This window comes from Prosopis cineraria, unplaced genomic scaffold (assembly GCF_029017545.1).
Source record: "Prosopis cineraria cultivar Desert tree isolate PC_DT_omini unplaced genomic scaffold, ASM2901754v1 PC2, whole genome shotgun sequence".
Lineage (NCBI taxonomy): Eukaryota > Viridiplantae > Streptophyta > Magnoliopsida > Fabales > Fabaceae > Prosopis > Prosopis cineraria.
Window position 1 is genome coordinate 13,138,234 of NW_026555333.1, and position 22,949 is coordinate 13,161,182.

General features: G+C 34.0%; 2 protein-coding genes across 2 annotated transcripts; one reads left to right on the forward strand and one right to left on the reverse strand.

The window, feature by feature from the left end:
• Positions 1-7,909: 7,909 nt before the first annotated feature.
• Positions 7,910-11,630, reverse strand: LOC129299876 (protein trichome birefringence-like 33). Its single transcript, XM_054938353.1, has 6 exons — positions 11,348-11,630; positions 11,023-11,263; positions 9,100-9,271; positions 8,807-9,006; positions 8,554-8,712; positions 7,910-8,446 (listed from the first exon to the last, which is right to left on the reverse strand). The coding sequence occupies exons 1-6, from the start codon at positions 11,535-11,537 to the stop codon at positions 8,104-8,106; spliced, it is 1,305 nt and encodes a 434-aa protein (XP_054794328.1). The 5' UTR covers positions 11,538-11,630; the 3' UTR covers positions 7,910-8,103.
• Positions 11,631-18,165: 6,535 nt separating this feature from the next.
• Positions 18,166-22,488, forward strand: LOC129303160 (DEAD-box ATP-dependent RNA helicase 18). The gene is given in 12 exon segments (XM_054942269.1): positions 18,166-18,529; positions 19,001-19,136; positions 19,139-19,236; positions 19,353-19,613; positions 19,781-19,860; positions 19,941-20,046; positions 20,182-20,295; positions 20,472-20,570; positions 20,664-20,753; positions 20,878-20,984; positions 21,071-21,214; positions 21,598-22,488. Coding segments are annotated over 12 exon segments (1,767 nt in total). The 5' UTR covers positions 18,166-18,265; the 3' UTR covers positions 21,866-22,488.
• Positions 22,489-22,949: the final 461 nt, after the last annotated feature.

The window sequence follows — 22,949 nt, forward strand, 5'->3', positions numbered from 1 at the left end:
AGAAGAGTATTTTTTAAGTTTAATACTCCTCTGGTCCTATTTATGCTCCATTGGTCCTATTTATAAGATAGAGAGAGAAAAAAAAGTTTGATCTTATTTACAGAACACTTATCAATTTTCAATACTCCTCTTTACATTTTTACTTTTATTAAATGCTTTGAATACTAGTAATGAAATTTAAAAATATTTATTACGAATAAAGGTGAAAACTTATTAAATTTTAAGATAAAATTAATGAAATTTAAGGTTTTTTTAATTCTAATAAAACATGTTAAAAATTATTTATAAATAGGATTCAAAGAAGTATGTTTTTTTATACCAAGGGAAATTGGGAAAAAAAAAAAAACAAGCAGCATTAATGTCCAGCTGCAAGGCTAAGATTAAGGAAGGCGGGGATAGAGGCCGGTGAAATCCAACAAAAGACGTCTACTTAACAAAAATATCATCAACAACTTCATTAATCAACGCCACGCAAAATCTTCTGAACAATAACCAACACGAGCCAACAAGCATTTAATCTCATAAATAACTTCATGATTTTGATGGCTAATTATTACATCTCCAGTAATTAATTGTTTCGATCGGTAACCTCATAATTAAGAATCAATCTCAATGAGGAGTTTATGAAAGTCAAGGTTCCATGCCATTTTAAAGCCCCTTAAAACACGCCCAAAGCTGGACATAGAATGGATTCCCATTATACATCTTGCGCATGAAACCAGCTCTGAACTTGCTATTGTGGTCACGAATTAAGCCACCACAACCAACAAAGTTTTGATTCGCAGCAAAAGCTCCATCTACATTAAGTTCAAACTAAATCACTACTAAACAGACACCACGTACCACTAAGATCAAGACCGTGTTCCCCCCCCCCCCAAAAAAAATTCCTTTTGGTTTATTGCAAACGTATAAATAATAACAATGGTCTGAGCATCAGTTATTGCATTGGAAGTGGATTTATTTTGAAAAATTTTCTCATTCCGTCTTCTCCAAATAATGAGTCAGCAAGCAATCGAGAAATAACAGCACCAAGGAGCACCATTTTTCTTCCTCTGGCTCGGCAAGTTCCTCGTGAGCAAATCATGAACTTCAGCATTAAAGAAAGTCGTTATGTGTTCATGATCAAGGAACTCCGATCCATCTAGAAACTCTGAGTGTTCGAGCAATCCCGTAGCAGATGGATAATGTCTTCGGCAATAGCATTGCATGTCTCACAACGTTGATCCACATACGCTTTATATGAATTCAAAATATGGTGTTTCAACAAAATAAAATAAAGTCATCATTTTATAAACAAATATAATTACAATTATTTGTTGTAAAAGTTGTTTTAGGTATAAACTGTAATATTCTTAACTACAATATAGCATTATTATTTTTTCATGAATCATGAGAAAAGAATGGAAAAACTTGCTCTTTCCCTTTTTTTTTTTACCTTGGAGAAAAATTGCTATTGGGAGTTGAGGCCAGAGCCATGTATACGTTCCCAAATATCTTATGGAAGTCATCTGTAACATTAATAAGGTCTCAAATACATCATTCTCATTCTTGCTTTTGACTATCGTCCACAAGGTCATGACCGCTATTTAAAGTATTAAAAATTAAATTAATTATTGAACCGGTTAAAAGTCAGAGTTCAAAAGTTTAATTGAGAGTCAAACTGGCTCTAATAAAATAATATAATGTAAATTTTTTTAAAAAATACAACTTTATCTTATCAAAAAATAACACAACATTAAAATATAGAAAGTAGAAGCAACTTTTTTTTGCACGCTGCTCTATATCAGCCCATGTCAAATCACTCTTCTTCTTTCATTTCAAAAAACACTGCAACGCCGAAACTCTTTTCTCTCCCTTTAGCTTTCGGTTTCAGATTCATCTATCCGATTTTGACATTTTCTTCTCTAAAAAGCCATGAGAAAGGAGAAATTGAGAAGGGGAGGAAACAAAGTAGAGACGACCCAAACACATTTTTATTGTTTTTTATAACTTTTATACAATAAGGGTGTTCAAAATTTACAACAAGTGTCAAAAACCTTTATTAACACCTAGGCCATATCTAATGGACTTAAGACTATCACTATAACATGTCATATACATTTAAATGTCCGTATAACACAAGATCATTCCTTAACCTCTTTTTCACCAAAAACAAAAGGGGGAGGCAATTTTAATTACATTGAATCAAAACTAATCAAAACATGTTCAAAATATCATTTCTATAGTTGCACTAGTATTTTAACCCTATCAACATATATATCTCTCCATACACAAATACTCGAGGCCTAAAATATAATTCAAACGTTTACAATAACAAGATAGTGCAAGTAAAACTATATACAACCTAGAATTGGGAATCATATTCTTTTATACAAAATAAATAGATACAAGAGGCATACTAAAGGAATACACAAATTCCTAAGCTTCAGTAGTTTTGTCCTTCTCAACACCAGAGCTAGTGCTTGAAAAATGTTAAAGAAGAAAGGTGAGTCTAGCCACTGAGTAACCAAAGTAAAACCTACCTTATGCAATTATATATCAATTGTAGATCAAAACCATGCATATGAAAGAAAGTATTTAAAACACGCTTTAACACATATTATATCTTATTAATCCAGTTAGCACCTTTTCATCTCACACATGCTAGGTACATGATCACAAAACACTTAGACATGTGATCATGACCCGTCACAACACAAGACTTACCTCATGTGACACGTCATACACTTACATAAACAATGATCAACCAACCTTGTACCCTCCTTATTTCCTCAAACTAAAATCATAGGCTATAATACTTAATAGGGTTCTGTTCATGTGAATGAACTATTCAAGCTCACCAATTGTGAAGTGTGACCCGGCCAAAGATCACATGACTCACTCTCAGACTATAGCTTTCCCCACTCTTGAATCTCTGAAATGTCTCATACCCTAAGATATTCGCCTCGTTGAATTGGTAGAAAAATCTAGGTTATAGTCTATCGACAAACTGTGGGACAGTCTCTCGACAAACTGTGAGACAAGGCGATATCCCATGAACCGAAGGACAGCCTAACATATTATATGGATTTTTCTCTATTCTCAATCCTTACACGAACTCTCGCCCACTAATCATGACATAAATGATGTCCATTCATCTTTATATGTTCATTTAATATTTATCACAATCACACATTATGTTCACAATCATGAGCTACCTAAGTGAGCATCCAATAACATTTCACAATATTATTCTCACTTATCACAATAATTCATTTCTTTATTAACACGCATTTACCTTAACACAACATCACATTTATCTTCCCAAAACATATACATATTCATAGTTCGAAAATCATCTTGATTCCACATCTTGCATTTCAAGCCAAATATGACGTCATGCATAACCATGCTTTCAAACATTGAAAATCAATTCATGCATGCAATGTTCACAACATTATAATAAACAATCAATTAACAGATAACTACTTAAAGTAAGGTTTCCTTGTTTATCTTAAACTTTTGAGAAGTTAAAAGTTTATCCTTCAATATGATAACTTCCAAGCTTGAATTTCCAAGCCAATTAGGTGTCCAAGAGCCCATTTACAATTTACCAAGTTAATTTCCATTAATATTGACAAACTCAAGCATTTAACTCTCATTTCTCCACTTTTAAATTGCCCAATACCCACTTTATATGAATTTAAGCCTATCCATTGGGTTTATTAACTATATTTAGTCCCCAATAATATTAATAAGCCATCAAACTCCCATTAATGACATCACATTCTTCTAACAACCCATATTAATATAAATTTAACATATTTATGAAGCCCAACCACCCAATACACCAAAATTCATTATACCTAAGTTTAGATATTCTAATCTACCCCTATTAACTTCATTTGAGTTAATAGATTTGGATCTATAACCCATATAGATTAAAAATTATTTTCAACTATCAAACATTAATCATAAACTTCATAATGTGAAAGAAAATGGAAGATTAAGAGGCATGATACTTACCTTAGGGGTTTGTAGCTTTCAAAACACTCCCAATGCCATCCAAGAACAAACCCTAACAGAGCTTGACATGCCCCTTCATTTTCTCCTTTTTCTCCTCTCTATTTATGTTTCAGTTCGTGTATGATAAATTGTAAAAAATGATTGTGTGTCATGGCACATGGCACAAAGAGATCTTGATTCTCACATCTAAAGTGTTTCTGTGTTGTGACAGATGTATTCCACACCACAACATGTGGCACAACAATACTAACCCTTCATTTTCTTTTTCTTTTGATGCTCGAGTGGTCCAACTTGATACCAAGCCCATAATTAAGGCTAAAATATGATCGAATATAATTATTAGACCTCCCTGTCCACACACTACTATAATTACTTAATTATCCTAATTATTTAGTTAATCAAGAGATTAAAAACTAGGATGTTACACGACCCATAAAGTAGCTGCTTAAAGCTTACTGCTCAGGGACGATCGAGGACAATGAGATAAGATATGATAGAGAAGAGAATGAGAACAAAATAGTGAAGAGGAGAGGTCTAAGTTTGAGAGTTAAAGACTATGAAAAGGTTCATTACTCAGGACTTCTGCCTTTTTTTCAGCCCTAAATGATGTTATTTTGGAAAGTTAAAAAAAATCAACTCGCCTGACCCATAGGGTAGGCGGCTGATCCAGTTTAATCTCAAGTCACCCGAGCTAACCTGAGTTAATTAAGGGCAGCTTGAAATAGAAAATCAAACTGGATGAACGATAGGTTCGTTAATTCACCAATCTGGTTTGGTTTTAAAAATAATGCTACTATCCTTAGGCCATTAAGGTCCTGGCCTAAGACCTCATTTAAACAATAGTGTTGAATTTCATTTTGCAAAGCATATAATAGTATAGAATTCAATGATAAATTATAGGAAAAATGACTTTATTTCTTCACAAAATGGCTATTGAAATATATGTAGAGTATAAATTTAATGAAAAGTAAGTGATAAATATAAAAAGATATTTTTATGAAAAGTTCAATGATAAATTACACATTTGTTCAAGTTTTTTTTTCTTACTGAGTATTGATTAATAACGGCATCAATAATAATCATCACTAGCATTTAAATAAGATTTTAATTTTAAAATTGTCTAAATTCTATCAAAGATAAACTATATTACAATATAAATTGAATGAATTGAGTATATTTCATATTAAAAGTAGAATGCTAGAATTATTTTATCATAAAGCATTGAGAAATAATTTTGAAGCTTGCAAACATAAAAAATAATATGCAAATTGATGCGATTATATGATACTATAAACTTCTATAATAATTTCACCTCATTCCTCAAAACTTCCAAAGCAGCCCCTATATGCGTATTGCATCATGAGTCCAATAAGAACAGAGTGAGCTAACAAGGCTAAAAACAAACTATCAACCCTCTTCTCACACACACACACACACACACACACACACATATATAAAACAAACGAATGAATGAACGAATAAAGGAAAGTGATAATAAAATTCATCTAAAATATATAAATAATAATTTAATCTCCTAAAATTTCATAATTTTTCTGAAGTTCCTAAAAAATTTTCTATCATTAATGAATTTATATAAATTATTAAATTACCCTTCTTGAAAATAAATAATTCACAATTTTTCTTGTCATATTCATAACTTTTCTTCTTATATTCACAATAATACAACAACAATGGAATCATTTATTTTCAACAATACAATAACAATTGTTTTGCTATTGCATTGTTGTTAATATAAAAAGAAAAGTTGTGAATATAGAATTTAAAATCATTTATTTTTAACAAGGATAATTTAATAATTTATATAAATTCATTAATGACAGAAAGTCCCTAAAGACTTTAGAAAAATTATAGTATTTTGAGAGACTAAATTATTATTTATATATTTTAAAGGAATTTTATTATTATTTTTCCAACAAACAATCATGTATCTAACTCGGCTAACTTACAGTAACTATATGATGTGGAGCATTGTAGGTTGTACTACCATATTTGGTCTCAATAGTGAGCCCTTCTAGGTGTGGCGCTGATCAATCTTCATATTAATGTTGGCAAAGCTGAAGAGTTGGAGAAGTTATGTCCTCATTCCAGAGAAACCAAAAGATGCACCTACCAACTGTTGAGACTTGAGACCTCCATCTGATCTAAACTCATTTATTCAACAAATACTGACCATGTTGTGAACCAAATTTTGAAAGCAAGGACGACACCAACAATATACATGCAAAACCGGATGCCAACTGTGAACGCCCATAACAACATGGTCTGCTTAAGGATTCTTCTTTGCAAAGTTTATAATCATAAAACTCTCATTAATGAGAATATTCTCAGCTGTTTGGTCTTATGAAGAAAAGAGTTTACTCTATCGTACCTTTTCTATATAGAATTACCCTATAAAAATAAAGATCAAGTGAGGACATGGGATGCTAATTACTATTTAGTATTCAGAGGGTTAAAAAACAGTTGCTGCATTCTGGACTGGGGACTAGTGCGCATGCCCAATGACCATCCGAGCATTTAGGCCCATTCCAATGAGATACAACTTTTTTGGTGAGAAAATGAGGCCCGAGGCCCAAAATAAAAAACCCTCTCAAACCGAACATCCCATCTATCAGCCAACACAATCAGGCCCACCCTATCGACGAGTCAACGACACTACGCAACTTTTTGTTTCTTGATTGGTTGTGTTGACAATGACTAAATGAGTGAGCCACAACATTTTTAAGCAGAAAATAATAATTTTTCAGGTGAGAGTTATAATTTGTTGTCTACTCGTGGTGACAGGGCTGATTTGACTCAAGTATATGGTTGTCCTCTTGTACTCCTATGTATGTAGTTTCTAGCCAAGTGTTTTCTTTGTCTGTTGTAAATTACTAGTACGTGATACCCTGTTATGATTTGTCGATCAATAGAGATGTCGTCTGTTATGTCCTGTGGAATTTGTCCATAATGGATTTGTTCATCACAGAGGAAGTCCCCTCTTCTATGACGGCTTGTTTTTGTTTGGTAATGATTAGTGGATTTTCTCGAGAAAGATCCTAGACTGGTTTTAATTCTTCATTTGATTTTAGAGTTGTATAAATTTTGAATTAGTTTTTAATCAATCCTTGTCTTTATTTCAAGTGGTGTTACATAAACGGCATCGGTTTACGACGTGGTGAAGGACAAGTGGGAAAAGCTATGGCCAACGAGCCAGGAGCAGAACGAGTGCCAAGGAAGGGTGGTGGGGGAGGAGTTCTGGGTAGTCACAAGTATGCTACAAAGTAGCAAGGGATGATCGAAGTGTTGGTGGACGCATACGGATTCCGGCCAGTCATCAATAGAGGGAGGTTTGGGAAGCAAGTCAATGCCTCGAGGACAAGTCTGCAGGTTACTTTCAGTGACGAAGGTGCTTGGTTGTTTTCAAATGCACATCCTCCCTTCTTTCCAGCGGTCGGGAACATCATAAAGGCTTGGCTGTTACTACCTTTGATCAAAGAGGTAGAGTCTGGTATGGTGTGGTCTGCAATAAAGATAAGGGTTTTTTTGTAATTATATAGACAAACTTGTTTACATTTAAGGGACTTGAGACTTTGTAGCAATTTATGAATTTCATGAGACTTTGAGAGAATTTGAATACTTCAAAGTAATTCTCCTAAAGTGAAGAAGGAAAAAAAAGAATTGAACCTATCATGCAGGATTTTTCTAATCTTTTTTTTTTTAATTAAAACAGCATGAAGAATTAATTAGAAATCATTAGTTACAATGATAATTTTTTCTTAAAAATTATAAGTTTTCAATTCCAAATTAGATATTTTAATTTTTGAGTTTAATTCATCTATTTTTCCCCCCTCAAAAGACCATGGTTTCTTCCTCTCTCTCACTGACGGAAAGGAAACCCACCGGGGAATCATCATAAATGAGGCACTTTGTTCGAGCCCAACGCATGTCAAAACGTGAATGAGGCTTATAACAAAAAGAATCAATCAATTTTCCAGCATACACCATCTGATCCCTGTCTTTCAATAGATCAACAGTCCCTATTTTACACAGTAGACAAATTATTCCTTTCTTTCCTCCTGTCCCGTGGTCGGATTGAATCTAAGGATAAAAGAGCTTGGCGAAGAGAAGCTCATTCCAAGTGTCTTGGAGGCCAGGCAAGCACCAGTGAACACAATCAGCGTATGAAGTAGGGTTAGCTAGCTGCTGAGGAGTGAGAGGGTTCCATTGTTTCTTGTAGATGGAGGTGTGAGCGTCTTTGCGGTAACCTGAGAGCCGCGTTATGTTGAGGAACGTGATGCCCACTCTGGATTTCCCAAACACTTGCCCTATCACTCTCATTATGCTTCTCTCCGCCTCCCCTCCCCAGTCATACATAACATCCTCCATCGGCCTCGTTTCATTGTAGCAGTTCCCTCCCTCTCTCCCTCCCCACTCTATGCTCCTTCACATCCATCAAACATTTATATCAGAATGACCACACAAGCTTTACTTTGTACGACATGCATCGATGAGGGGTGTGTGTGCATGCATTATACATAGACTACTCACTTTGTATGAGAAGGAGACATGCTGGTGAAGAAGACTCTCGTCTTATTAGGGTCCATGTTCTGCTTCACCCATTTCACCATACTTTTCATTGCCATGCGATAAGCCTCATCAGCTGACATATGCACTATGTCTTTCACTTTGTCGTCAAAAGATCCAAGCCTGAACTTTTCTTATTGTTAGGTGTATATATATATCAATTTTGCAACAGGATCAAGAACAATGTTAATACAGGAAAGAAGGAATATAAACTCACAAGATCTTCATCTTGGAGCCGGTCATCCACCACAGGTAGGTGTTGAATACGATGATGTCGACGCCTTTCCAGTTCCGACCGTGTTTGTTGATGGAACCCTTTCTCACAATCCTGTCGGTTATCCTGTGGATGACGGCGTTGTCAGAGTTGGACTCCAGAAGAAATGGCGCCCAGTAGAACTCGATAGTGGCATTGTAGTTCTAAACAAACAAACAAAAAATGCAGAATTATACACGATTGTCCCCACGTACGAGGTAATAACATTATAGTAACAACAAGGATGAATCATCGACCTTGGCCGTGAAGACGGTGAGTGAATCGAAGGTTTCCATGGATTTGGCGTCCTGAGGAATGAGGCGATGAAGAAGACAGACCAAGGAGACGTACTGACCTCGATTCAAGGAGTCTCCGACGAACATCATCCTCTTCCCGCGAAGTGTTTCCAGCATCAGACTCGCATTGAATCTGCACCCCTTGATCACCATCATGTTAATACATATTGTATGTTCCTCACATGGCGGGCTTTCAATTTGGATATTTTAAGCATATAATCAGCATAAAATGCAGGCTACAGACTTCAATTTAATTAACACCTTGTGGGAAATTTTGAGGAAATCCCGAGGCTATTTTTGGCATTTTGATTGGACCACGAGTATCAATTTCCCAACAGTGCCAAGTACATGTTCTGTGCCTTACTGCATTAGACTCAAACGGGAGCCCAATTATTGGCCCCAATGTGTTGGGCCCGTGGATCCTTAAATTCTCTTCAAATAATTCTTAAACAAAACCAATTCTTACATTTTCCACGAATTAGATTCGCATGAAATAAGAATGAATTAACTGCTGCAAAATCATGATTTAAAAAAAGACATGATCCAAATTAAAGCTTCAACTACCCGTCGATGGCCATCCAATGAAAGGTAATGGCCAAGAAAATATAGTTTTCCTCTTCGCAAATTTGCCTATTAATCTTCTGAACTTTTTAATAGAGTCAACAACTGCTCCTGGAAGTTGAACAAAAGCTCATCATTCATGAATCAAGCTCTGTTTATTATAATTAAGATTTTAGTGCATTATCGGAGTCAATGGTTATCATTATGTTAGGTAGGACAATCCGGTGATGCCAGGTCAATCTGCTGCACTTTTATAGCCAGGTGAAAACACAAAGATAAAAATATAAAATATAATAGAAACAAAAATCTAGTTCCCAATTCCAGATGTGATTCATACACAAAAAGGACAGAGAGATTTTTGCACATATATCTTAATTATATATTTATACGTACATCTTAATATGTCCTCATCACTCCCTCCATCCTAAATTATAAAATATTTTTAAATAAATTTACAGTTCTAAAATATAAAATACTTTAAAAAGATTAAAATTTTTTAAATAAACTTATTTTAATATTACCCTCTCTCTATTAATACTAATTAAGTATATATTTAAGGTTATTAAATAAAAAATATTTTTTAAAATTCATGTTTTTTAAAAATAAAATTATTAAATATATTTAATAAGATTTATTAATATATAAAATTTTATTTAAAAATATCTTATAATTTAAAATGAAAGAAATATTATTTAAGTACGCTTGAAGGTACGTTCTGGTATCATATAACACACATAAAAGCCAACCACAAATTCCAAACGAAATATATCTACTCGATCAACGATTATGTTTATCTGATATATTTATCATTTCATACGGATGTAAAACAAAGGTTTAATCACTTTATCGTAACTGAGAAAACTTGATAATTTTTTCTTCAAAACTTGTAACACTTCTAAGTTTAGTAAAATTATATTGGGATCATAAATATAAAACGTCTTTTAAAAAAAATCACTTGCGTTAAATATTCATATTAGGTTTTACCTTGTCCGCAACTCTAGAGTCTAGCCTATAATTGCCAATGGGAGCATGCAATGTCTTTGTGGAGGGAAAAAAAAAATAGAACAGAAATTGATAGTATTCAATTTGGAGCTGTCTTTTAGTTGGCAACCAAATTGTCTCTTCATCAGTTCACACGCGCCAAGCATGCACATCTCCGGCTCGGCCCTCCGGTACATTCTTTTTCCGAAAGTTGTCGGCAACCGGTTTTTTTCCCCAAGAAATTCAAGCCGATTTACCGATGATTTTGACCGTGAATCAGAAGGCAAGTAAACAAAAAGCAAGGCAAAAAAGCAGGACATAGCTTTAGATGGGGACATTTACTTGGGAAGATCGCAACCGTCGGGCTGCCATCGCCAGTGCTGGTACTCCTTCTCCGGCCGCCCATGCTCCTGACACGTCAGCTGCGGCTGTATGTACGGACACTCCGATTCCTCGTACAATGGCCCCGCCGCCTCGTCCCGGACCCACCTCCCGCTGAACAAGTCGCACCCCTCCTCCGTTCTCCCGATGGCAAACGGCACCGCCTTCTGCTGCAGCCTTACGACCTTCTCCGGAGGACGAGCTGATCACCGGAAAAGCCTTTATTTTTTTGTCATCTAAACAGAGCCTTATGACCCTGCTAATTTTAGCGATAAATAGAACTCACCAGGGGGATCGGAGAAGTGGGGATGTTGACGAGAGATGAAGAGGAGGTTGTGGCCATAGAGGACGGAGGCGAAGAGGATGAAAGCTAGTAAGATAAGAAGCAGGGGAGAGAGACGAGAGGAGCGAGACGATGGTGGCTTCATTTGCATGTTGACCCCAAGCCTCTTTGGGGTAATTGTATTCTTTCTCATCTCTCCGTCTCTTCCATTAATATACCTCACTAGCCCTAATTTCTGTTGTTCCTGTTCCGTACCTTCCCCTCTGAGTTTCGCTCCATCTGTACTTTCTGTGATTGTGGTGTTTTTATATTTATAGGATCATTTTTTTTCCCACTCTGACCTCTGTTTTCTTGCTTTTAGTTCTTTTCCATGCACCCTTTTGTTGGTCAAAAGTAAGAAAAACGAAAACTTTGACCAAAAAATATAAAAATTTAATTAATTGTTATCCAAATTCACACTAACTCATGTTTGTATGTAACAATTAATTGTTCTCGTGAAAATAATCATAATAAATAGATAATTGTTTCCTCGCCTCATGCACGAACATGGGCATTATAATTGAGGTAGTTTGGTGCATGTGATTTATTAGGCAAGCCATTCCTCCATAATATTTTTATTCAGTAACTAATTTTCATTCAGTGCATAATATTCGAAATAAACAAATTCAATATTCCTTTTTTTTTTGCCTGGAAAAAAAAATATTCGAAATGTAGGGAACGAATAGAATTTAATTATTTCAAGACTGGGTAAACATGTCACATTACATTCGGGCATCCTTCTGAATTCCACTCATTGGTCTAGAATAATATATCTGTCATGCTGGGAGAATTAGAATTTAAAAAGAAAATAATATTAAGAAAATAAGACCGACGCATGGTTCTACAGCCTGGAAAGGAGGGTTGGACTATACACTGTACAATTATGGTTATGGGGTGGGAATGTGGGGTTAACGTAAAATTGGAGAATGTTTTATTGTAATTAAAAAATAAAAAGGTGACCCACGACGACATTTTTTCAACATTTAAAAATAATAATGATAATAAACAAAGGGTGCGGGGTTTAGGTACGTGTCAGCTGAAAATGTATTAGGTCGCGTTTGTTTTCATTTGCAACCCACTCGTGGACTCTAGCGGTATTCGCGGATTCTGTGCTGGACATTCACGTTTCAACCATGATTGATCAACTAAATTCCCAATAAACTAATGATTTTTCTCCAACTAATCATGATTTCTAATCCAAGATCAATCCATTTAACTGCTTACGTTTGGGTTAAATTTGGAAATAACTTATGTTCAGATGTGTTGCTTCTATAATCTGTTAGTTGGCCTTTCACAGTTTTGTGCTGCTTAGAAATTGGGGAGTCCAATCTTTGGATAGCTTGCACGTCCACTTTACTTGTCTTGTGTGGCTGATGAAACATGCTATCTACAAGTTTAATTAACTTTAAAGTCATATTGGGGATTTGCGGTGGGAGGGTTAAACCAATTTAAGTTATAAGGGCAAACGCATCCCTTAACTTTAGGAAACACTCTAAATTTAGTATATATACCCTTAAAATTTTAAGCTATTTGTTTTTAAGTTTATTATTTTACAACCCATTCCTTGGGTTTTAAAATGTTGTGTGAGCCCTAGCTTCGATGATACCTAGTGAGCTCTTGATAGCTAATCTCATCGCAATTCTTTTGAAGTTGTGTTTCGTTTTATAACTGTATATAAAAAAAAAGAAAAATATAATTATTGGTCCTGTGCTTTTTAACGTGTTTTAGTATTAATTCTTATATTTGTATTTTGTTGTTCCAAGTTCCTTAAATTTCATATGTCTACAATCTACAATGTTAGTTTTTATCATCATTGGCAAAATTAGATCTGAAGATGTGTATAATAACTATGTTTATTTTTGTTGGTGAGTAGTTTATAAAATTTTGATAAGTTAAATATTATATGAGCAAATTGATTATTAATTTTTTTACTTGTCTATCTTAACTATATGTTTTTTTCCTTCTAAAACCTTATCCATTGCATGATTAAAAATATTTAATGCATTGTTTTTTTTTGTCTTCTACTCATTTTTTTAATACAACTCAAATAATTTTAACAAGTTAATGTAAAAAGTACAGGGTTTAAGCACATGTTAGTTACTCTTAAGTCTTTACGGGTATATCTAAAAATATAAGAACTAATATTATAAATAGATAAAACTTAAAAGACTTGAAACAACAAAATAAAAATATAAGAACTAATATCAAAACATGTTAAAAAATAAATGGATCAAAAATTATTTTTTTCTTAAAAAAATAATGTCAGAAAATAAAGAATGGCCGATTTTAATTGAAGGAGAAATTTGTCGCTACATGCAAGGCTGCAAACTAAGTAATGACAGAAGTAAGGACAAAATATACTGGCGATGATGATGATTAAAAATCTCTGCATCGCAAAACCATGGCCATACAATATACAAGAAAGGAACGGAGCTTCATTATGAATTAAGTTGGCATGAAACACAAAACTTGATTCGAAGGTCCATGTATGTAGTCACTCCAACCACGTTAATGGAAGATGATAAGGGTTATGCGTGTCTGGATGGATGGATGTCAATAGAGGAGATTTTCAAAACGCATGTCATCCATTTTTTTTTTTAAAGAAAACTCATAGAAAAGTTTACACAATTAAATAATATATTGGTGATTGCGAAACTTATTTCGGCAAGCATTAAGTTAGTCAATATTTGGACTTATAAATGTATTGCTGGGCTTACTACTTTTTCTGGGACTATAAGCTCTTGTTGGGCTTGTCAACTATGGCCCGTTTTATCTTTCACAATCTGTTCAGCTTCAGCACCTCTTCATGGGCCATGTACTAGTGTTCACCGAGTCTATCTTTTTTGCATGAGATACAAACTTGAAACCAATAACGAGAAATCAAACCCTCCGTCCCGATACTTAACGGTAATTTATAAGTTGGTCCCTATATTTTTGTTTTTGGGAAGTAGGTCTGGCAACTTGCATCTAGTCTCACAGTTAATCCTTGAACGTTCCAAACATGATTAAACTTGCCTAGACAAATGACGAGATGCAAGAACACATGAACCTGAAGCCGACGTGGATAATAGAACTCGAATGTGGCATCTAAATGGTTTCTGTAATTCTAATATATTCATGTAAGAGGAATGATTTTGAAAACGAAGAAATTTTAAAGTAGGCAATTGTAGCTTTGTTTTAAAAGAAAGAACACACAATTCAAAACTCAAGTGTAATTTAAGCTTGCGAGAATCGTCCCAAGTACAAAACTCCCATGACAATCAATTGTTTGCCTTTTTAAGGGGTGATTATTAGCTTTTACCAATTGTTTGTAAATCCAACTTGAATCAGACTAGCCAGACTGACAATGCATCCAGTCTAGTCATGTACTTCTTTAGGTATTAATTAACCTATGTTAACTCATGTGACTCAAGATTAACTCGCCTAACCTCACGGGTCAGGCGAATTGGGCAGATTACATGAAAATTATTAAAAGAAAAGAAACCAGAAGCCTCTCGCTAGTTGCGGCTCTGATCTCTTGCCCATGATTTGCTTAAAAGGAAAAGAATAGATCTTCATCCTTCTGTCAGCGATCTTCATGCATCTGTCATTTGTGAGCCTCGCCTTCAACCTTCTCAGCCTTCCATGGGTTTCATCAACAACTTTGCTTCATCACCAGCTTTGCTGTTGTTGTCCATCGCTCACCATCATCTTTGTCTCATAGTGGTGGAGCTGTTCTTGTGAGGGAAGGAGAGGCTGAACCAAATGAAAGTCAAAGAAGGAAATCCAGAGATAAAATGATTGTTGCTATTCAAATTTTAAACCAGTGGCAATACCTTCATTGATTTTTTTTTTTTTTAATTTAGACGAGGTGTCAGTATGGTCTTCACATCCTATTTCTCCATACACGTTTCCTCTTTTTTTTTTTTTTAACTAAACCATGTACGTTTTGTCTGCTTGTCACTGTTCACACACCTCACATTTCAATTTTTTGTTAATTGAACTTATATATTTGTTATTTTTTTTAACTTGTAAATTTTTTATTTTTATTTTTTAATTCTATGTTTATATTTCATTATTATTTTTATCAATTTAATTTTATTATCATGTGAATTTTTTTTACTATTGTTAGAATTATTTTTATATGTCATACAAGTTATTTAGTCTTGATATGAATAAATGTATTAACAATTAATGAGTATTTATTTAAATTATATTATTTTATCATTATAGTTAACTTTAATTTAACCTCCGATTGAATTCTTACTTTAGTTGATTTAATGATCAGTTTGATTTTTAATACTTTACTTTTATCATTAGTTCTTTGATAAAATGCCTTTGAGAGAATGGGAATGGATTTACACCACATTGTGCTACTATACCCAAGTTTATTTGCACGTGATAAGAGTTTTCAACTCGATGTAAGAGACATATTTACAATCATTTTATCCATCAAGTCAAGAAAGTAAGTTTTTTTTATGTTCAAATTATTTCAGCTATTTTTGTCATTTGCCTCATTACCGTTTCTTTTTATTTTGTTGTAAATAATTGGTATGGTGTAACTTGTGTATTATGTATATAAAAATAATATTTTACATATATTTATGAAAATGGGTTCGACGGTCCATGGTAATCTAAGAGAATGAGGGCATCTTAGTAAATGTACAAAAATAAAAATCGAGAAAGCTTACCACATGTCACCAATATAAAAAAAAAAAAAGAAAAGAAAAGAAAAGAGCAATTAGCGTTGCATATGTGAAGTCCTATCTTATTTTTATTGTATTGGTGCTTGTACTTGCTTAAAGTGGATTGTTTAACTAATTAACAATATTAATTTCGACAATTACTTGTTTATTTCCTTTAAAGGAATAATAAAAAGGAAACAAAGAAAGGAAGGCTTTTGCGCGACATCAATTTTTGTTGTTGTGTGATTGAGAGCAAGACGGAGGATTGGGTGAGAGAGATTAAAAAGTGAAAAAAAAAAAGGAAATAAATTCAAAAAATGGGAAGGAAGAAATAGTGTACACCAAGGTTATTGAGGGTGTTGCTACTTGCTTGATGCATGGATGGTATGACTACTGTTTTAAATCCAATGAAAATATATAACTATAGAAGTTAACACTAAATCACATCGTCAAGTTAGTGAGAATATAAATTATTTTCATTCCACTGTTGTGCGAGGAGTAGAAACGTGATTTAATAACAATTGTCAGCCTGCAAGTTTGTATTATTATTACTATCATTTTTTTGTTGTTGCTTTGCTCACTTTTTATGTTCGTGTCTCTTACAAATTTTTTATTGTTTTATGCAGGCAATTTTGGTTTCAAATTTTTAAATATTTCTTTTATATAATTTTTTATGAAAGATGAAGTTAATGAAAATATTGACTAAGCCTCAGGTATTGGGTCAATGCAATGATATGAATGCAATGATATGAGATTACATATCATTTGTATTAAAAGAAATGTCATTAAAGGAACAACTTTAAATGGTTTCAAGCAAAATTAAAGTCTTAATTTATAGGATAGACACTTGCAAAAGTAATTTTTAATGTTTCATTTGCAATGACAATTAATAAAACTCAAGATCAATTACTGCTCAATGTTAGTTAGTTTGTACTTGCCTGTATTGATATATTGTCAATTGTATGTGACATTATTAGGGCTAAGGGTGTGGAAGGATTCAAGATTTTTTTACCTCATAGGAAATGTAATGCAACAAATGTTTATAGATAGAATTTTAAGAATTTAGTGTAATGGATGTAAGAATTTTTAATCACAGTTTTCTAATGTTTATTCTGACCTAGCACTATGTTCAATGTATTAGAGTTGAAATATCATTGCCCATCTAGGCAACTGTTGATGGGATGTTTGCTTACATACGCTATGTCTAATTTACCTTTTACAAATAGTTTTCATGAATGATAAATTATATACAATTTTTTGTATGGAAATGTAACATAATTATGTATCATAGTTCACATGATACGTGTTAATTTTATTAGATTAACTAGTTAATGCTCTCCGGGCAATGCACAAGATAGTAAATACTAGTTTGTATATAAAAATAATATTTTACATATGTTTTATCAAAATGGGTTCGACAGTCCGTGATAATCTAAGAGAATGACGGTATTTTAGTAAATGTATATAAAAAATTAATTACAACCATGGATCTTGGGATAATTTGTGTAATTGGTGGGATTTTATGGCATTTTCTGTTGTTGTGTGATAATTTCCCCCCTTTCTTTTTAAATTTGATTTAGTAATATTAAACATCAAATAACTGTATTAAACATAAAAATAGAATAGCCTGTTTTTATTATCATATCTTATAAAGCATTTTTTTTTCCATTTTTTAGATATCGTCTTTTTTTAAAATCCAATCACACGGAGCTACGTCAAGTGAAAAAACCAGAAAAAAATTATCCAATTTGAAACTTTAAATGAAATTCAGAGTAAAATACTAACAATCAATTATTCATTGATTTGGCGGGAGAGGGTGTTCAAGTTATTGGGAGATAGACAATAAAGTTTGAAGGATGAATTATTAACAAATAAGTTTTTGATAAAATAAATTATAAATATTAATTTAAACAATTATAAATAAAATTTTTAATTATATATTAATTATTATATCTAAAAATTAAAAATTATATTTATAATTCAAATTTTTTAATTTATAATTTGAATTAATATTTACAGTTAACTTCTTAAAAAAATGTAGTGATAATATTTGTTTTTGTTTTTGTTTTTGAGACTTCCCTTTCATTCTGCTCAAGTTATTTTCAATTACCGGGAAAAAAGGTTTAATTTTGAAAACCCTAGCGATCAGAAAGAGGTCGGCAAAATCGCCCCACTCGAACAAGCAGCCCAGTGGGGAACGCCGGGAAGCTTTGGAACCATGGACTCTCATTCCCCCAACAAAGCCTTAACGAGAACGCGATTTTCTGAGCTGAACCCGCCACTTTCTAAACCGGTCCTTGAAGCCCTGTCGAAGTCTGGCTTCGAGTTCTGCACGCCGGTTCAAGCTGCCACAATACCTTTGCTATGCAGTTTTAAGGATGTGGCTGTCGACGCTGCCACCGGCTCAGGCAAGACACTGGCATTTGTCGTTCCACTTGTTGAGATTCTCCGCCGGTCCTGTTCCAAACCCAAACTTCATCAGGTTCATATGACTTCGTTTTTCTGTGTACCGACTAAATTGCTATTGAAAAAACATGAAGCAAATAAATAAAAAAAAGAATATTGCGTTTCGTTGTAATGTTTTGGGCCTTAGAGAAATTGATAGAATGTTCGCTTTTCTGGGTTGCTGATACGCGGTAAAATAATCTTACACGGCTATTTAAATCCTGTCACGGTCGATATGGAGATTTTTTTCCCAATATCTTAGAAAAATGAACTGACAAAACTAAGAATGCTGATTTTGGTATGAGATTTCTAATATAGATTTTTGAGAATATGGGTTTCCTCGCCATTTGATTTGTTCCTAAATTTGGGTAACGGCAGTCCTGTCTTTGTTTCTTGAAGACCATGATTGCAGCTTGTTGCATATGCTTTGAAAGATCACCGAGAGAAAGGCGGGGTTTAATTTGTTTTTATGTCTCTAAAGATTCTTTTTCTATTTTTTAATCTGTAGGTATTTGGAATAATTATATCTCCCACCAGGGAGCTGTCATCCCAAATATACCATGTTGCACAACCTTTCATTAAAACTTTAGCTAATGTTAAGTCCATGCTCCTTGTTGGTGGAGTAGACGTAAAGGCAGATATGAAGAAATTGAGGAAGAGGGAGCTAATATATTGATTGGCACACCTGGGCGGCTATATGACATAATGGATCGAATGGATATATTGGATTTTAAAAGCCTCGAGGTATATGTTTTCTTGTTAATTATACCTTGTATTTGGGTTTCTGAGTGATAGAATGTTGGAGGTGTTTTATCTTCACTTTAGTCAGAAAAGATGATGGGGATTCTTTGTTCTTCCAGATTTTAATTTTAGACGAGGCTGATAGACTCCTGGATATGGGATTCCAGAAGCAGATTAATTCCGTTATATCTCTCTTACCAAAGCTTCGCAGAACAGGTCTATTCTCTGCTACTCAAACTGAGGCTGTTGAGGAGCTTTCTAAAGCCGGGCTGAGAAATCCTGTGAGGGTTGAAGTTCAGGCAGAGTCAAAATCAGTAAATGACCCTGCAGCATCACAACAGCCAGTCTCTTCAAGGACGCCAGCAGGACTTCAAATTGAGGTACAATGCTCGCTAAGCTTCACGTAGGACTGATTGTTGGGTTGGGCCTCTTTCATTCTTAACAAAATCTATACATCACATATCATGAATGGCTAGAAGATGCTTGATATATGCTACATTGATCCTATACTTTTAAATTCATTCTCTTCCTTTTCTTGAGTTTTCAGTACATGGAATGTGAGGCTGAAAAGAAACCATCACAACTTGTTGATATCTTAATGAAGAACCGCTCCAAGAAAATGATAATGTGAGATATGTACCTTTTAAGTATAATTTGAATGATGGAACAAATTATCTTACTCAAATACTGTTTTTATTCCAATACAGATACTTCATGACCTGTGCCTGTGTTGACTATTGGGGACTTGTCCTTCCTCGCCTTCCTGCCCTGAAAGGTTTCTCCTTAATCCCTCTTCATGGAAAGATGAAGCAGGTATAAAGCTGGCTTTTAACATTATTCATAATTGAAGATCAGTATTTCTTGTTTCGTTGTTGTTCTCCTCATTGTCCACTATTTTATAGTTTAACTTTTCGTGTGCTTCCTTTTTTATTGTACTTTGCCATGCAGGCTGCTAGGGAGAAGGCATTGGCGTCATTTACATCTCTTTCAAATGGGATACTTCTATGCACAGATGTTGCAGCACGTGGACTTGACATACCTGGAGTTGATTGTATAGTGCAGGTAGATTTGCAATAATGTAAATGCTGCCGTTTGCTGTCAACTTTGCTTTATCTTCTTTTGTTTCATTGCAATTACTCATTGTTGTCAAAGTAAATTAAAAAATGATGTTCAAATGCTGTTCTTGATAGTTAACATCGATAGCCAATATGTAATGGAGATCAGTTTGTCCCATGCAGTATGATCCGCCGCAAGACCCTAATGTTTTCATACATAGAGTTGGGAGAACTGCTCGGCTGGGTAAACAAGGACATGCTATTGTCTTCTTATTGCCAAAGGTGTGGTCAAATGTATATACTTCTGGTAACCCTTTCTGGATGGATAATTTTACATTTCCTTTATCATGGTAAAACTGTTGCTTTTGTAAGTAGGAAGAATCTTATGTGGAATTCCTTCGTGTAAGAAGAGTCCCCCTCCAAGAGAGAAGTTCCTCTAATGATGCATCTGATGTTGTTCCTGAGGTCAGCTCCAAGCCTAATCGTTTACCATTTCCATCTTTTTCAAATCACCAATGGGATAGTGATTTATGCGATTTAAATTTTTCAACATTGTTACCCCTATATTCTAAATCAAAACTTGTTACAGCTTCGTTCTGCTGCCAAAAAGGATCGTGATGTAATGGAGAAAGGACTTAGGGCATTTGTTTCTTATATACGTGCTTATAAAGAGCATCACTGCTCCTATATTTTTAGGTGATTATTGTTTGTTCACAAAACAGTTTCTGTTCATCATCACAAGTCATTGTTATCACGATGTCTGTAATTACTCGTCCTTTCAGGTGGAAAGAACTTGAAATTGGTAAGTTGGCCATGGGATATGGCTTACTGCAGCTTCCTTCAATGTCAGAGTTAAAACAGCAGTCACTTTCCACGGAAGGTTTTGTACCAGTTGAAGACATTAATTTGGAGGACATTAAGTACAGGTAAAAAAAAAAAAAAAAATTCCCTCTTCTCATTTTAAGCCTTCTCAGATTGAAAGCATCATCAAATGAAATGAATATTTAGCTTAAATTTGTAGCCTCTCTCTTTTATTTCATTCTGTGCACTGAACACTTAATTACTTTAGTTGGGCTATTTTGATTTAAAATCTAAATAAATTATATTTTAAGCTTCATGTTTGAAAGATGAAAACTACTCTTATCACTATGCAAGATTCAAATATCTTCTTCTTTCTTTCTTTCTTTCTTTTTTTCTTTTTTTGGGTGGGGAGGGGGGAATTAGTCCTAGTATCTTTAGTGTTCCTTCCTAAAATACTTGGTATCTTTCCTGTTAGCCTTTGTTAATTGCATATGTCATTATTGTTTAGGGATAAATCTCGTGAAAAACAAAGGAGGCAAAACTTGCAAGCTAAGAAAGAAGCCAAAGACAAAGAGGCAAAGCCTCAGAAACCCACCAAAACCGCCAAAGCGGCCCCTGTAACAAGGAAGAAAACAGCTAAACAGAGACGTGCTCAGCAGTCAGTTGAAGATGATGATGAGCTTATGCGAGAATATCGGCTGTGGAAAAAATTGAAGAAAGGAGCTATAGATGAGAATGAGTATGACAAGTTAACGGGCACTGAAGAATTAATTTGAGCTTTCAAAGCCCATGCCTTTCATGCTGATCAGGACATCATGTGGTGCTGATGGGATTTAAAAGATATATGTACAAGTACTGAGAGATGTATCTAAAATCCACAAATATTGCCGGGGCATTACAGCATCCATTAATTGGCTCTCCAGGCATTATCTGAAGGATCATGGATATATCTTTTGATGATGTTTGGATCACTTTGAAGATGATGATCATTCGGATGGGGATTCAATGGACAGAAGGACAATGACACACACAGCTACGAAATCCAGAAATATTTATCAAGTGACAAGTTGGGTGAGGGATTCCCGGGGGGGCCTATCAAGGATCAGCCCTAATGATAAACTCCATCCAAAATATAAATGTCTTATATTGTCAGCAAAATGTGTCAATCATTTTGTTGAGATATAGTTTGTTTAATACTTTTCCAGTGTCAGATTTATTAGAAAGCAAGCATTAAAAGAAAGTAGTCTAGCCCTGGGGATAATTTAACTATGCTAGCATCTTCTCCATCAGAAATTTGTACGTTGTCTTTCTTTGGAAGCTATCTGAAGCAATACTGCCAGTAATCTGAGGCTAAGCTTGCCAAGGTTTGAGATTTGAACTCGCTGAAAGCAATTGACTAGTTTCCCCATGCAAACCTGATCAACTCTGAATCCTTATTCAGTTTTTGTCAAAAATAAAAACTGAAGAATTGTTATGAAAATAAGAAGGGAAGAAAAGACAATGGCAAGGCAAGAAGAATTGGGAGAGAAATAATAAAGTATAGGTCATTCACTTGGATATCTAATGCTTTGTATATGGCTTTTATTTATAGGCTTTCAATTATTTAAGGTTAATTTTAATGTTACAATTGAATAAAAAAAGATATAATAACATAATATGAAATCTTTGGAGGTTATAAAGCATTAACTTTGAAAATTTTTTTTTAAGTCATTCATTGGGAGGTTGTGGAAGGTGAATTCCAAGCATTAAGAATTATAGCCATACATTCATATAATTATATAATATTCATAATAAGAATCACATTTTGATTAATTTCTTGGATATTGGAATTCAAGTCATCATATAAGTGCATGAAATGAG

Bases quoted from the DNA above. Each gene is read 5' to 3' on its own strand.
- LOC129299876 (XM_054938353.1), bottom strand. From the start codon at position 11,537: ATGAGAAAGAATACAATTACCCCAAAGAGGCTTGGGGTCAACATGCAA. The intron at 11,264-11,347 runs GTGAGTTCTATT...TCCGGTGATCAG, and splicing joins CCACTTCTCCGATCCCCCTG to CTCGTCCTCCGGAGAAGGTC. The intron at 9,007-9,099 runs GTCGATGATTCA...TTGTTTGTTTAG, and splicing joins TCACCGTCTTCACGGCCAAG to AACTACAATGCCACTATCGA.